This window comes from Dreissena polymorpha, chromosome 14 (assembly GCF_020536995.1).
Source record: "Dreissena polymorpha isolate Duluth1 chromosome 14, UMN_Dpol_1.0, whole genome shotgun sequence".
Classification (NCBI taxonomy): domain Eukaryota; kingdom Metazoa; phylum Mollusca; class Bivalvia; order Myida; family Dreissenidae; genus Dreissena; species Dreissena polymorpha.
In genome coordinates this window covers 70,346,664-70,364,979 of record NC_068368.1, presented here as the reverse complement: position 1 = coordinate 70,364,979, position 18,316 = coordinate 70,346,664, and the positions used below count along the sequence as shown (strand labels likewise).

Genomic DNA, 18,316 nt, shown 5'->3' with positions numbered 1-18,316 from the left:
TTATGTAATTTACGACAATTGGAGCTCCAGACAAGCCTTCGCATGCACTCAGTGAAGCTCCTGTCCGCACTGTACGGATGCGCACGCTGGTATGGAGCTACGATTGTCGCATATAGTTTGATCTGTTTGCATAATCCGTATCATGTGTCTTGTTTAGAGAAAATTGGGCTTAATGCATGTGCGATGAGTGTCGTCCCAGATTAGATTGTGCAGTCCGCACAGGCTAATCAGGGACGACACTGTACGCTTTTATATTATTTTAAGGACGTCCCTCCTTACCGAAAAACAAGTTTAGGCGGAAAGTGTCGTCCCTGATTAGCCTTTTCGGACTGCACAGGCTCATCTGGGATGACACTTTACGCACATGCATTTAGCCCTGTTTTCTCCTAACGCGACTCATATAATGGCTAATTGAATATTGTGTTTTCAATCAATACAACGAAAAATGTTAACTGAAACGTCTTGTCAATGAAATACGCATACAAGGGGTATAAATATGGAATTAATGAGAACCCGCGTAATCGAGTGCTTTCCATTGGCATAAAATACTGTTCTTCAGCAGCAACAGAACAATGTTTCCCCAAAATGCCAGTACGTAAAACTTGTAACACAACGAGATGCACTCAGGATCAGCTGACGGTTTATATGCACGATCGGACGAAATACTGATATCTGTCATGCAGGGTCTAATTGTGGAATCCCTACGCGGCTTTCGACATCAACCGGATAGCGCTTTTCTTTTCCTTTCTGCTGTGCGGATTGCCCAATAGTCGTATTCTTTCTAGCGGCGGAACTATCGATTAACTCACTGTTTCTGGATGGCTTCCAGGATGGTTTGATTTCAACTATACACTCTAAGACAATAAACTGTGAAATTTTCTCGCTGGAAATTAGGATTGTAATCGCCGTTTATTAGATTCACGAGTAAGTAGGCTTTCTTTGTCGCTGTTGTATATAAGTATTATATTTCTATTATTTTCATGATTCATACTATTTATATATTAACATTAAAACGGTATTTTTACTATCAGGATATCTGATAATTAAATTAATGGTTGATACCACAACATGGTTAGCTAGTGTAGCCATTATTACAATCTTACCATGATATCTTATGATAAGCCTTAATTTACCGAAGATCTAAGGATTCCGTAACGAAATGTGTAATGCGTGAGTCAATTAATGGTTTCGATCAAAATCCGAACCGTGTAAGTTCAGTGCTGGAACCGAATTTTGAAGGCATTTGCAAACAGTTTGGATCCAGATGAGACGCCACACAACGTGGCGTCTCATCAGGATCCAAACTGTTTGCTATTGTTATAGTATTCTTTGAAAAAAAAATCGAAGAACATGCTAATTTTAAAAATTTAGCAGACGACATTTTAGCAGAAGACAAAATTCCCAACATGCAAAGGGTTAACTGTTCGCGGTATGGCTGGGGTGAACAAAGGACGCTCCCAAGTAGAGTGTGTGGCTGTTTATACGATTTAATATCTGAGCCGCGTCACGCGCAAATAAACCTAACGTATGTCACGTGCGTCCAGGGTATCTCCGTACAATCCTGAGCATTCGAGCAGTCTGGTCACGTGCTACCCTGTCCGCTGTTAGGGGGCTTTTTCACAGATTTTGACATGTTTTGAAGTTTGTCATTAGTTGATTTATTAATTTATAATTTTCAGGTTTTTTTAATCGTCAAAAGATGCATATAATTTATATTTTAGAGCATGATAAATGTTCAGTGTTCCGTGCTCTCATTGGCGGACAGGGAAGCTCCTGATCTGACTGTGAATTTGGCATCAGACCTAGTCGCACGACTCAGGTTATCAAATATTTATTACAATGTTATTTTAAGGACAAGATATCACATTGCCATATCATAAGACTGCTAATAGTGTTTAATGATTTATGTTGTCTTTCGGAATGCATGAGTTGTCTCCGCTTCTAAGGTCCTGTATCATGTGAGGACCGGAATGTGCCTCACCACTCCTACGTTATTTACATAATCACACAAGTATGTACGATTTTTTTAATTATCGACGCTATTTGCTGCTCTTTAGTTTTTAACTGAAATATATTTATTTGACGTGGTCCTTGGTCTTGTGCTGTGGAAAGAAACCTAAAAAACCTGAAGAATACTAACCGGCTGACCGGTATAACGATCAACAACCTATCTAACATGCGCCGTAAATGGGGATCGAGTTAGGGTCACCGAGATCCACCCAGTGCGCTAACCCGAGAGCTTATGTATTCAAACTGCTACATCGCGGATATACTTGCATCCATGGGTTGACAAGAGGACCGCCCATCCCATCTTCATTGCTACATCGAGGATATACTTGCATCCATGTGTTGACCAGAGGACCCCCTCCCCATCCTCATTGCTACATCGAGGATATACTTGCACCCATGTGTTGACCAGAGGACCACCGACCTCATCCTCATTGCTACATCGAGGATATACTTGCATCCATGTGTTGACCAGAGGACCCCCTCCCCATCCTCATTGCTACATCGAGGATATACATTCATTCATGTGTTGACCAGAGGACCACCGACCTCATCCTCATTGCTACATCGAGGATATACTTGCATCCATCTGTTGACCAGAGGACCATCGACTTCATTCTCATTGCTATATCGAGGATATACCTGCATCCATGTGTTGACAAGAGGACCCCCTTCTCATTGCTACATCGAGGATATACTTACATCCATGTGTTGACCAGAGGACCACCGACCTCATCCTCATTGCTACATCGAGGATATACCTGCACCCATGTGTTGACAAGAGGACCCCCTTCTCATTGCTACATCGAGGATATACTTGCATCCATGTGTTGACCAGAGGATCACCGATCTCATCCTCATTGCTACATCGAGGATATACCTGCACCCATGTGTTGACAAGAGGACCCCCTTCTCATTGCTACATCGAGGATATACATGCATCCATGTGTTGACCAGAGGAGCCCCATCCCCTTCTCATTGCTACATCGAGGATATACTTGCATCCATGTGTTGACCAGAGGACCCCCACCCGATCCTCATTGCTACATCGAGGATATACATGCACCCATGTGTTGACCAGAGGACCCCCATCCCCTCTTCATTGCTACATCGAGGATATACTTGCATCCATGTGTTGACCAGAGGACCCCCACCCGATCCTCATTGCTACATCGAGGATACACCTGCATCCATGTGTTGACCAGAGGACCCCCACCCCATCCTCATTGCTACATCGAGGATATCCATGCATCCATGTATTGACCAGAGGACCCCCTCCTCATTGCTTCATCGAGGATATACATGCATCCATGTGTTGACCAGAGGACCCCCACCCCTCCCCATTGCTACATCGAGGGCATACTTGCATCCATGTGTTGACCAGAGGACCCCCACCCGATCCTCATTGCTACATCGAGGATATACTTGCATTCATGTGTTGACCAGAGGGCCACCGACCTAATCCTCATTGCTACATCGAGGGTATACATGCATCCATGTGTTGACCAGAGGACCACCGACCTCATCCTCATTGCTACATCGAGGATATACTTGCATCCATGTGTTGACCAGAGAACCCCCTCCCCCTCCTCATTGCTACATCGAGGATATACTTGCATCCATGTGTTGACCAGAGGACCACCCCCCCCCATCCTCATTGCTACATCGAGGATATGCTTGCATCCATGTGTTTACCAGAGGACTCCCATCCGATCCTCATTGCTACATCGAGGATATACATGCATCCATGTGTTGACCAGAGGACCATCCACCCCATCCTCATTGCTACATCAAGGATATACATGCATCCATGTGTTGACCAGAGGACCACCCTCCCCATCCTCATTGCTACATCGAGCATCCATATGTTGACCAGAGGACCACCCACCCTATCCTCATTGCTACATCGAGGATATACTTGCATCCATGTGTTGACCAGAGGAACACCCGCCCCATCCTGTTTACTACATTGAAGCCATGTGTTAATCAGAGGACCCCCATCCCCTCCTCATTGCTACATCGAGGATATACATGCATCCATGTGTTGACCAGAGGACCACCCTCCCCATCCTCATTGCTACATCGAGGATCCATATGTTGACCAGAGGACCACCCACCCTATCCTTATTGCTACATCGAGGATATACTTGCATTCATGTGTTGACCAGAGGACCGCCCGCGCCATCCTCATTACTACATTGAAGATAAACTTGCACCCATGTGTTAATCAGAGGACTCCCATCCCCTCCTCATTGCTACATCGAGGATATACATGCATCCATGTGTTGACCAGAGGACGCCCTCCTCATTGCTACATCGAGGATATACTTGCATCCATGTGTTGACCAGAAGACCCCCTCCCCTTCCTCATTGCTACATCGAGGATATACCTGCATCCATGTGTTGACCAGAGGACCCCCTCCTCATTGCTACATCGAGGATATACACGCATCCATGTGTTGACCAGAGGACCCCCTCCTCATTGCTACATCGAGGATATACTTGCATCCATGTGTTGACCAGAGGACCCCCATCCCCTCCTCATTGCTACATCGAGGATATACATGCATCCATGTGTTGACCAGAGGACCCCCTCTCCTTCCTCATTGCTATATCGAGGATATACTTGCATCCATGTGTTGACAAGTGGACGGGTACCCCCTCCTCACAACCCCAACCATTACTTGCGGCGAAGTGATATATTGATAGCCCCAGCCGTGTGGTGCCCGGATTTAATGAGACAACAACTTTATTTCATAGGCAATCGATATTGTTCTATTAAATGAGCTGTTAGTTTGTCTTATGAATAAGACCGTTGTATTGTCTTCTGTGGAATATTTCAATTGTTCAGGTAATAATAATACCAGCATAGTATTTTATAAATATTCAACCAATATATGCATATGGTCAAGCAATATTGAGTAAAATGAATTTAATTTGCTTTTATAGCACTATCAATCAATTGACGTCTTGCGTCGATACAATTTATAATGCCAAGTTTTTACGCGAATACCGACATGTTTCCTCGAATTTGTTACAGAATCAAAATGATGTTAATTTTTCGTAGGAACAAATCGGCTAAAATGGAAATTTACAAACAGTGTCTTTTGTGCTTTCTTACTTTTTACGTCACAAAACATAATTATTTACAAATGCATTAAATTCGTTTTTATTTGATGTTCAGGTACTTCTTCGTTTGAACTGTTACTCTAGTTTTAGCTCGCCTGAGCACCCAGTGCTCATTTGGAGCTTAAGGATACCAAGATGTCGGTCTTCCGTCACTTCGTCCGTGTGCGTGGCCAATAACTTTTTCGTCTAATAACGGCTGGAAATATTTTAACGGTACTTAATAAAAATGATCCCTGGTGACTCTTTTTCAGTTGTTCGTATCGTTACGGTCCGTTGCATAGGTAGGTCACCGGAGCTTAAAATCATTTTGAAAATGAAAACTTCAAAAATAAACATCTTTTTTGAAACCACACGACATAGTGGTTTTATATTTGGTGTTTAAAATCGTCTAGTGGTCCTGTACTAAATTTGTTAAAATGTATTGGCCTGGTATCCAAACTGGCTATCGCATGGTGGTCGTTAACACGGTTGGTTAAAATAAGGCCATTATGATTTGGTCAAATGGTTCTTCCCTGGGTTACATATGTTTTAAGTGATAACTTATACAAAATCGTCTCTGAAACCACAAATCACATAAGTGTGTTATTTTGTATGTAACGTATAGTATTTGTCCTCTACTGGGTTTTTTCAAACCACGACCGGGGGTCAAAACTTGCTACGCCCAACGGCCAAATGACAATATATTTTTATAAGTACCCAATATCGATTAATAAAATAAAAAATGCGAGAGTCAATGGTTTGATATACATGTAGGATGGTATAGTATTCCGCTTCTCAATATATTCAAATCTAGCACCTGTGGAAAAACTTACCGCATCCCAGGGGTCACATGATTTATGTAGACTTTTTAGTTAATAACTTTAAAGTTTTCTCAAACTCGTAAAGCTTAATAGGGGATAAATATTTGGTGTGCGTCATCGTATTTTTGGTACTCCACAATGTGTGTTTTAATTATGCCCCATGGATCGAATTTGCCGCAACCTAGGGGCTACTTTTTGTGCAAATTACAGTAAAAAAATTAATTTGTTATAATACTCTCTCAGACCTTATCGAATCTCTTTTATATTATTGATTAAAACATAACTAAAAACCAAGCTATTACACACAGTTTGAACATAAAATATGCACGTTCATCAACGTTTTATATGTTTTGCGTCATTTCTCATAACTAAATTTATGTTACTTGTTCCTATTGATTGCGTTGATGATACATTGATAGCTATGATGCTTTGCTTCACTGTTCCTTTATTATGCATTGTATCACATCGAGACTAATCGGAAGTTATTGGGTCTGGTTATTAAATCCACGTTACCAGTCCGTGTTAAAGTGAGATGCAACAATTCTCACCATGTAATCAAACGCGGCATTCATTAAAAAAAACAACACATGTACAAGTATTCGTTCGATTGAGTCGTGTTCTGAGAAAACTGGGCATAATGCTTGTGCGTAAAATGTCATCCCAGATTAGCTTGTGCAGTCCGCACAGGCTAATCAGGGACGACACTTTTCGCCTTAACTTGATTTTCGGTAAGGAGGGACTTCATTGAAACTAACAATACCATAAAAGCGGACACTTTGCACACATGCATTAAGCCCAGTTTTCTAAGAACGCGGCTCAAATGTTTTAAAAGGGTTTTATTGGTGTCACTCCGGTCCTCCCCAAACTTAAAAATATGTCATCGCCATAATGTGAAGTGTATTATATCTGATCCACACATGCCACAGCTTCTTTCTATTGCGCATAGCTGAGAAAGGAATCCGTGCTATTGTTTCCGAGCATAGCTCTACAAGGCGACACGGGGTGGGTGTTTGTGGGTGTCGGGTTTCCATGTATTCGTGTCCGCGCTCCGCGTCCGTGTTCCGTGTCCGCGTTCCGTATACGGACACGAATTATCGATTCCATGCATCCGCTTATTTGTTAGCCTTTCCGTGTAAAAAGCTCATTCCAAACGTGGTGGTACTTGGATTAGGATGTCGTTATTAGAAGAGCACACATTCTTTATGATGACTGCTGCGGCAGCACTGCAAGTTAGTAGACGGAAACGCAGACATAGGTACTGGTCACGTGCCATCTTAAGAAACCGTCAAAATTACGGTACATACTACCATCTTATTAGAGAATTAGAGCTGAACGATGAAGAGTTCAGAACCTTGGTAAGTTATTTATAATTATTAACAAAATATTTTAATACTGTTATAACCCAAGGTATACAAAATTCCTAATTATCTCCTTGTTTCATACCGCTCTCAGCTAATTTCTCCAACACCACAGTACAGAAAGCGGAAACTAGCTGATAAGCCACTCTGGACAGGCTGAATTAATGGCAATTAGCATAGTTTTATTGATAAATATTACTGATTATTCGTATTACAGACTTTAAAACTTGTATGTGAACCCGCATAGACAAAAAAGAACATAAATAGCGACTTCTTATAGCGTTATATCTTGTTTGAAATATATAGTGTGTCTTTTGAAAAGCGATTATAGAGTGTACAATGCAGACGATATATATACGAATTGTTTGATGCAATGTCTTTGTCTCTGTATTCTTTCATACGTTGGTTGTATATTTCAGAGTGATCCCTTATTAATTATATTATTTTTTCACTAATATTTATGCTTGAAAGTCGACCATTCATGTTCACTTCCGTCCGTGTACTGAGTCCGCGTCCGTGAAAAATCGCTCACCGAGCGATTTTTCACGGACGCAATTCGCGGACGAAAAATGCGGACGCGGAACGCGGATACATGGAATCGCTCCAACAGATTTCTATCAGTTCGTTTTTTCGCGGACACGGATACACGGACACGGAACGCGGACGCGGAGACATGGAAACCCGGCCTTAGCCTCGTTTGTGTTAAAGCTTTTTAGTCCAGCCGTTAAAAGATCGACATATGCTAATGGCACTTTTCTTGAAATTTATTTTATTTCATTCTACGTCAGAGATCGGCTGTGAAATATATTTTAGCCAAGGGCCGATTAACTCAACAAACGCACCCTTTAACCCATTTACGCCTAGCGTCTAGACAACACGCCCTGGCAAACAGCTTAGCCCCAGATGAGACGCCGCATGATGCTCATCAGGATCTGCGCTGTTTGCTGAAAGGAATTTCTGCGATAAATATTATAAATATAGAAATAAATATAATATAGACACCCTAATTTAGGAAATAAATTTATCTTATTTAAAGGATGGGAGAGTCCACTAGGCATAAATGGGTTAAGTTCATCATTAAAAAAAGTCCTCATTGAAATGCACCAAAATGTTGCAAGTACCCCTCTCATATGGGAAACACCCACAAAGGCATGGGTGCAATTGCTAATTAGATTTTAAATCAGAAGAGAAATGGAACTCTCTATAAATAGGTACTTATTTTAACCAAGGAGGGAAACACAATGATTAATTGGAATAGGACATGAACTCTTTTAAATCGATAATTATGTTTCTGTAGCTAATGGCAGCATAACCAGACATATGGATATGATCGTTAGCGGACACTACTAGAGCGAGGTTGCAATACAAATAAAGAAGGAATAGCGAAATGTGTCCTTTTTATAAATATTAATAATAGAAAGCATAAATGCATTTCCTTTACACACACATTGCATACATTTAAGAATTATTTGTCTATTGAGTAATGTTAGTGTTTTCTCAGTGATATATGCAAAAATATAACCCTTTAGGTCACAGTTCGGCTTGTTTTCAAAAATAAAATAAAATATCGCGAGCAGTATCGGAATATTGACTTCATTCTAAGTTTTAATCAATAGCAGGTTCAAGTACTTATCAATATTTGCCCTAAAACACTATTAAAAGTATAGCATAACGTTAAACCATTTTAAAATTTAAATACTGTGCTGGAAACAACATGAATACTAATACTTGCATAGTCAAACACTCTTTTTAGAGATCTATAACATATGTTAACTTATCTAGCTTGTGCCATACATTAATATTGCTCGCACATACTTCCCATGATGCAACAAAAAAAAAGTAACCGTAAAAAATAGTAATTCAACTGATAGTAATTTCTTAAAGAATACTAGTAATTAAATTTCCTGTTCAAGTTACACAGCTGGTTTAACCTAAATTGACATAAAAAATACATATTCGTATTTATGTGTCAATGACAGCTCCTAGGTAAAATACACGTTTTAATGCAGACCAAATTTAAGTGTTTAAGTGTATTTCGTTTATACCTTATGATAAAATATGACATTTCTGCAGTGAAATAACAGCAGTGAAAATAAACAAATTCATATTTTCACCGTTGAAAAAAAATCGGAACTACTTTTTCTATTTTTAGATTATCATATCAAGATTTATCATATGTTTTATGATCACGAGTGAAATCTATATTCCATCGAATCCAACATTTTTTTTATTTTATGCTTTTTTCATCGTTTATTTCCATTCTGTAAGAGTTTAACTGGATAATTTCGCTGCATTTATGACGTCATTTTGTGTATCGAAATGTATTGAGGCACGCCACGGGAGAAAGGGTAACTTTTCAGCGAAAGGGAAACAGCTATTAATTATTTTCTTGAAAAATGGGCATAACAGAAAATGTGTTCATGTTAGTGTAAGCTCGTTTGTTATTTCACTCGGGATCATAAAAAATAATATGTGTCGTGTTCTGATAAAACTGGGCATAATACATGTGCGAAAAGTGTCGTCCCAGATTAGCCTGTGCAGTCCGCACAGGCGAATCAGGGACGACACTTTCCGCCTAAACTTGATTTTCGGTAAGGAGGGACTTCCTTGAAACTAAAAATACCATAAAAGCGGAAAGTGTCGTCCCTGATTAGCCTGTGCGGACTGCACAGGCTAATCTGGGACGACACTTTTACGCACATGAATTAAGCCCAGTTTTCTCAGAACACGACACATATGTTCACACGTGGCCACATCCTCTATATTTTGTACTGTTTACCTGTAATCGTTTCACGTAATGTATGACCGCAAGACGCATTGTTATTTCTTCAGTTTAAAGTCCTATATTTATGATCCCGTCGCGTAATTCATCAAATTCTCTCGAATGATACATCCGTCCGTCGTAAGTGTTTACAATCGATATTTGTGCTTTGTGGTTTATATGATATTCTCCCCCATGCCAATTTATTGATATAGCTCGTGTATCGATTGACGGATGTAACGATACCCAATCCGGCCGTTCGCTTAATATCGTTACTATGTTAGCAAGAAGACATTGCACCAAGTAGTTTTTTATGGGGTTTTGTAAGACGCGGATGTGAAAGCGGTAAACGTTTATTATCGGTTTATGTGAATATACAAAAGTTCTTTGTGATTAAAAGCTAAGGAGGATGATTAATTAAATAACACGGTAAAAACGCGCGAACGGCATTTTTAAGTTAGTCGAGAATCAGTAATATTTTTTGTTTAAGGATGAAAATTCGTAACGAGCCCGAAATTATTACCAGAGATAATTATTTGACATGATGTTATCACATTTAAACTGCTTTAATACCTGTCAACGGTCCTATGATATAATTATACAAAGTACAAATTATTTTATGATATCGCAGTGGTTTAGTGGATGCGGTGTCCGCCTAGCGATCTGGAGGTCACGGGTTCGATCCCCACCGTGGGGGCGTTCTTTATGCTGCGTTTACACCATGTTCCCGGCGACCACGGCAGTCCCGTTTGTCCAAAACGTATCGCGCCGTGTGGCTTTTGCAATGTTTGACCTTTAATCCAAGGTTTGGTAGGTTGAGCTAAGTTTTCTGACGGTTTATCAAAGTATCCGTGACGTTCCGTCGAAGCGAAAACGCGGTCCTTCGACGGTGCGCTAAGTTTTGATTCCACGGTCTGCCACGGATGTATAAATGTTGCTTCAAGGTACGATGCGTTCTGTTAAGTTCCCGCGTTGTTTGCGTTTGTCATGCAGGTCTGATACGTTGTACACGTTTGTCATTCATTTGTCACGTTCTGTCAAGGTACCGTGCGGATCAAACGTGGACATCCGAGAGGTTTCGGACACGAGTGTGCTCCCGGTATAAAAGAAAACTCTCAAGCAACAGTATTTATTATAACAAAATAATTCCAGTGACATGGATGTGAACGACGAGGATGATTTTGTGTTTGCCTTCTTACTAGTATTTGCAGCATTAATAAAATCTTTGCGTTGTAAAGAGCTGAAAGAAGTAAAAAAAAGTCCGGGAAAAGACGCAAAAGGAGGCCAAGGTCCCTGTGGGTTCGTCCATGGCTATCGGAAGCTAGAAGGCAGCAGCAAGGGCACTTTGATGCATTTCTTACCAGGGAACTCCGCAACGAAGATATCAACACCTTTCAGAATTATCTGAGGATGCCCCCAGAACTATTCGACGAGATCCTTGAAAGGATATCTCAAGTCATCTCAAGACAAGATACGAAGTATCGCTCCTCCCTTACACCTGGATTGAAACTGGCACTGACTGTGAAGCATTTGGTGGAAGGCAAGTATACTTTCAGGTTGTTCCTCCACTTGAACGTCGTTTGCAGCGCGGGGGGGGGGGGGGGGGGGTAGCCTTTGTTCGGCGCTTTCTTGGTGGCATGTTTGCTCATCGAGTGTTGAGACTGAAATTAAAGTTTCCTGAAAAGCGCGGCTTTTATATACTCAGCTTCAGACCGCGCGAATCGTGTCAGACCGTACAACAACTCAACTGGCCGTAACGCATCTGCCTGCAAAACGCAACACACCGTAACGCGTCGGATTAAACACGTAGCAAAACGGCTATCAATTATCCTAGCTTGCCGTGGTTATCTTGACAAAGCGTAACAAAACGTAACACAACGTGATAGAAACTTAACATGTCGGGGAATTAAAAGGATTCCCGTCAGAGTACGGACACTTTTCGGGTTTTGTTACGGCCTGCTACGTACTGTCAAGTTGCGTTTAACAAGTTCTATCACGTTTCTCATTTCCGCCGTGACTGCCGTGGCAAATTTTTTGACAGTTTAAAATTTTGGCACGGCAACCACGGCAACCCCGTTGTGTCACGTTTGGCTATTCCGTTCCCCTACGTTGCCTCACGTTCATCCCGTTTCCTCCATGGTGGCCCGAAACGTGATTGCCGTGGTCGCCGGGAACATGGTGTAAACGCAGCATTAGATCTCCCTCAAAGACACCAAGTACTGGTTCTAAACCCAGGAAACGGACCCGAGAGCGTTTATATAAGCCTTAGGCTTTCGATGCAATCGAGCTAAAATAAATAGGTTTAAACTAAATCATTTTGTATTTTAGGTATGCACTGACTTTCTGGTACTGCACGAGAAGTCAGGCGCTCAGAGAGTGATGCCGACCTCGCTATGGTTACCGAAAACGCAGCTATTACGTAGTAAACCGTTCTTGTAAGTACGAGCTGTGTCCAATACTCAAATCTAATTAAACATTGTAAATATTAAGTTATGCAGATCGTTCTAGGTTGACAATTCCTCGAATATTTGGCATAAAACTAAAATGCCAATGCGAGACAGTAATGACTTTTTTCCCCAAGAATAATATAAACCATAAAATAGCATGCGACCTATTGGAATTTGATACACTGGTTATAACAAACACGCTAACAAAGTATTAACTTTTACCTCACATTTTCTCTATTGGCTCCAGACTATGCGTATTACTTGCTGTGCTCGGACTCCTATTGGTGCACAGCGCCGGCCGGAACAGCGTCTTTATGGAATGGGCGGCTCACACCGGAAGTGGCCATCGTGTCGCTCCGGGAAACGAAATTGCATCGGACATGCTACTTTGGAATGCCTTTGATGTCATTTTTAACGCAACCCGTCTCAACATAGATCTGAACAACAATACTCTCGAAGAAAACGAAGCCAAAGAAGATGTTATATTGGAACCAAGTCAGGAAAGTACTAGGGCATTGACAAAACATGAATCATATCAAATTATATCTAAACCTCTTGGGATTTCTCAGAATAAAGACAGGCAGTGTACTAAACAAATAAATGTGAGTTTTCTCAAGGTTCATAAGGCCGGTAGCACCACTGTGATGAACATACTACTGCGGTTTGCAATAAGTAATAATTTAAACATTGTACTTCCAAAGGACTCCGACGGTTATGGATTTAATTACCTCGGTTATGGGACATCTGTATCTATGGATCGCATAGTTCCATTACCGCCAAACGAACATTTCAACATTTTGTGCAACCATGCGGTTTATAACAAAGCCAAATTCCGAGAGATTTTACCGATGAATACCTCATACATTGGCATCATTCGAGATCCGGTGAGCCATTTTAGTTCTGCGGCAACATATTACGGATTTTACGATAGTTTGAAGTCAAAGAATGGTGCACATGAGCACTTGATACGTGATTTCCTGCGTGACCCATCGGTGTATGCCGTCAACACGGACTTCGTTAGAAACCGGATGTCGTTCGATTTCGGAATTCCTGAATCGGAATTCCAAAACGAAACATATATAGATGATTATATACAAGAACTTGACAAGGACTACGCTCTAGTTCTAATCATGGAGCGTTTCCAGGAATCCTTGGTTTTAATGAGGCGAAAGCTTTGTTGGAGCACTAAGGACATACTGTATGTTCCGCTAAATGCGCTCGACACCAAACCGGAATTCCAGCTCACAGACGAAGATCTTAATCGACTCAGGTACTGGAACAGCGCGGATTTCAGACTCTATGACTATTTTAGTATTAAATTTGACCAATTAGTAAAACAGGAAGAAGATGATTTGCAAGAGGAAGTCAAAAGCTTTATGGAAATCAAAAAGACAGTCACTGAGTTTTGTTCTAGGATACCAAATTCTTACAATGACAGCGCATCATTTTCAGCCACTAAATGGAGTGCCGCGTTCACGGTGACGCTAGGGGACTGTGGCTTGATGACAGAGGACGAGCTGCCGATGCTTAGTCGCCTGATCGAGCATGCGTGGGATAAGTACTGGAAATCGCAGCCAACGACGTCATAATTGGTGCATTAATGATCACCCATAGAGGCTCTTGTTCAGGCGTCAACAAAATGCGGTAATATGGGCATAACTGCCAAAGATCATCTTCTCGCACACCACAAACGCGTACTATCATAAATATAATCGATTCCATATACGATTAGTTTATTATTATGTGTACAGACAATTATCACATCCTCGTGTTTATATTCCTGTATAATGTTAAAAAAGCAAGCATATTTTTGTATATATAAAACGTTTGAGGCTTTCATTATTTAAATATTGCGTATACAAAAATACGCATTGAGAAATTGTAAAAGACATTTACCAAAAGATTCAATAATGTGTTGAAATGTTAGACTACTTTGAATACTAGTATGTCAAGGTGATGGTATGTGCTCTAACCCTTGATATATTTGTATTAAAGATTTGGATTTGCTTTTGTAAAAAGAAAATTATTATTGATTATCACAACATAATCAAGTAATTAACCAATCATACGTTTTATTGATGATATACTAGTACCTTAGGTTGGTAACACATTATCTGTTTTACAGAAAATTTAAAGAGTTTGGACGTCAACGTTGATCATTAGAAATTATTGTTAAGACAAACATAATAACTTTAATTATTTATAAATAGTATACGACTGGGTTGGAAAATTCAATTCAAATCAAATTTCAGCAGTTGGCTGGCAATGCAATAAATGCTATAAATATTTAATTATGTACTGACTTTGATTGAAGTCATAAACAAATGTTTTAGCTGTTTGATCGAATTAGAATAACTTATTATTAATTCGATGTATGGGGTAATACTTAATCAGAGGAGACTTAATGACAAAATCTAAACTTGAGTGAAATGTAACGCAATGCAAATAAGATGGGCGTTATCAACCGCATATTAAAAGATATGTAAGACGTGATTAAATTATGAAATACTTGTTTAAGATTCTTAAATCCTAAATTCTTATAAATTAACGTATTTTTATTAAATATATTACTCATTTTGAACAGTTTCGAAGTGGGTAACGAATGAACAAATGCTTTTGACAGAGTATTGTCTTGCTTACATTTCTTGAAAACGTTAGTGCCATAAATAAAAATGTATATCAAAGTGAATTTTAAATAGTAATGTTCAAGCAATACGGTAAGTTGTGTTTTGTTTGTTTCCAAAATGAACAATTCCTCAATGTTTAATTGGTAAAAAGTCTAATTTAACTCGCATGTGTGAGTAATATTTACGGTTTTATTTGTGTAGCAAATATGTTCATCATCGGCGGCAGCTTTGTTGCCAATATTATCATCACAACTATCACCCTCATCGTCATCTCCATCCTCAACATAATTGTCACCGCCATCATGATCATCACGGCATCACTTGTAGTAATAATACCTCCAATCAATACCATAATAATGGTGACAAATGTTTGATATTTAATTGTGTAGATGACATTGAATATTGTTGTCTAGTCATTTGATTAATTTCTAACACGGATTATATATGTAATGGTGTTTTTTTTTGTCTAAATTGCTTGCCACGACGAAAGCTGTATGTCTGCATTTTTTCATTTTTTACGATACTGTGTATAATGAATGTATGCCAAATACTCGGATAGAATGTTGTATAAGTTTGCAATTTTATTTTTGTCCCTTAGTAACCATTTTATGTACTTTTTTATCGAAACGTCTGTAAATGAGCTTCTATATTTTATTGATGTAAGTCCTACATACTTTATGATTGAAGGCATTCGTCTAAGTTTCAAATGTGTTGCCATCATATTAACACGGTTGCCATGTTATTGTACCATTTATTAATTTGCTTTCATTCACTTTGTAGTGCCATTTCCCGACATTGACTCACGCTAATATTTTAAAGTTGTAATATTTCTTTATATGCCTACTATGGCTGGAGGAGTCTAGTGCACAAGCGTGATATCTCTAAATCATTTTAACGAGGCTTTTGTCCTACGTCGAGTGTCATTGTTCGATCAATTTATTCATAACCTACTGATGGCAAACACATGATGACTTCTACTGATTTTCATGAATTTTTGGAATATTTTGAATTTCCCGTCTGCAAAACATATTTTACGGGCGCTTATTACTGGCCTAGTTTGCTGGTTTGTAAAATATATAATAATATATAATTTGTAAAACCTTTAAGCAATTATTATTTTTAATTGTTCATATGCAAAAATATGCGAAAATAAGGTACTATGTTCAGGCACATAATTCCCCAATCAAATCTTAAAATTTGCAATAAAGAAACAGCTTAGAAGCCAACAAAGAAAAATAGAATTATTCGATAATATGATAATTGGCGATGTTGCTTTTTAAGTGCTATTATTACCTTTTTATGAAACTAATTTGTTAAAGTTTGTTAATGCCAATTTTAAATGAATTTGGTTTTAATACAAGAACTGACTCGATCCACTGCATCGCGAACTCAATTTGTATCTTATTTATTTTAAGAAAGGTTTCCTGGATATATATAAATATGTTCAAATTCATTTTTTTGGAGAACTTAGGTGAGCAAACAGGTACCGGAACTTATTCTCTTGTTTAGTAGTCAGCGCACATATTTTATTTGATATGATATTATACACATGTTCTTCAGCTGTTGATTTTTTAAATAAGAAATTACATTTTAGTGGTATTTGTTTAAGATAAACATTCTGTAAAAATACAATAGCAAACAATAATTATGTATTTATTTTGCGTTGACGTATTTCCAGTTTAAACTCGCCATGAATGCCTTGGCGTGGTATTGAAACTGCAAACGTAAAATCCAGATTTAACCCAAATATGCCTAGCGTCTAGAAAAAGGGTCTTTGCAAACAGCGCATGATGCGGCGTCCCATCAGGGTCTGCGCTTTTTGCTTAAAGGAATTTCTGTAAGAAATACTCTAAATATAGAAATAAATATACAAGACATCCCTCATTTTGGAAATAACTTGATCCAATTTAGAAGGATGGAAGAGTCCACTAGGCATAAATGGGTTAAACTCACCGATATAGCCATGTTTGGTACCACTAGCTAAAATGGTGGTCAAAAGGTATTGTGAGCGACGAGTCTGTCCTATACTATGCGTCCTCTTGTCTAAGTAAAGTTATTATATTTTATTTATATATGTCTTGTTCTGATAAAACTGAGCATAATGCATGTACGTAAAGTGTCGTCCAAGATTAGCCTGTGCAGTCACACAGGCTAATCAGGGACGACACTTTCCGCTTTTACTAGATTTTCGGTAAGAAGAGACTTCCTTTAAACTAAAAATACCATTAAAGCGGAAATTGTCGTCCCTGATTAGCCTGTGCAGAATGCATAGGCTAATCTGGAACGACACTTAACGCACGTGCATTTTGCCCAATTTTCACAGAACAAGACACATATAATTCAGACGAAATTTTTGTTTAGAGACGTTGTGGTTTGGGAAACAAACGCTGAGATCTGGTCCAAAGAACGGGCATGATAGTTGATATTTCTCTGGTCGCACCACTCTGTCGAATGCGGGTGTTGGTAAACCGGGCAATTCTGTTAACATATTAACGATCTTATTGACGTTTTTCTTTGTTGCACAACGCTTTGGATTCACCTCAACTTCATGTTTCAACACCCACGTGCGTTACATCATTATCATCATTATCATCATTTATCATCATTATCATCATTATCATCATCATCATTAGTACATCATCATCGTATGACTATCGTCAGATTCTACTGAATCATAATGTACTGTTTAGGATTGTAGTTTTTGCTTCGAAATAATCGTTTCAATACTTGTTTCCCCATTTCCCACCGCAACGCACTTTAATGTTCATAAAAATGCGAAGGTACTTTGAGATGTAACACGAAGGTTAGTCGATATAAATATGCGCTTCAATACGAGTACCGGTACATTCGTATGAATATGGAATATTTATTGCGGGGTATGAACGTTTTTCATTAACGATCTCTTGAGGATTGTTAACTCTTACACGTATTTCATATTTATGATATTTTGGACATTAAGTCACGTATTGAAGATAACGGTCTCTAGAGATCACGCTTTGTTAATGACGAACGCAGAACCAAACGTAATATTAATAGACGCATCGAGATTAAACGATTTTATCGGCCCTGATAATAACATCAGAATACACATTAAGCGTTCATGTAATATTGTTTTCATGCACACAGTCTCGATTATGTAATCACTTTGTCGTACAAAGCAATGATTTATCTATATAATATCTCTTTT

The 18,316-nt window shown here is 39.2% G+C and overlaps 1 protein-coding gene across 1 annotated transcript; it reads left to right on the top strand.

Moving 5' to 3' along the window:
* Positions 1 to 790: 790 nt before the first annotated feature.
* On the top strand, positions 791 to 14,301 carry LOC127858944 (galactose-3-O-sulfotransferase 2-like). The gene is made up of 3 exons (XM_052396313.1): positions 791 to 924; positions 12,384 to 12,490; positions 12,750 to 14,301. The coding sequence occupies exons 2-3, from the start codon at positions 12,435 to 12,437 to the stop codon at positions 14,089 to 14,091; spliced, it is 1,398 nt and encodes a 465-aa protein (XP_052252273.1). The 5' UTR covers positions 791 to 924; positions 12,384 to 12,434; the 3' UTR covers positions 14,092 to 14,301.
* Positions 14,302 to 18,316: the final 4,015 nt, after the last annotated feature.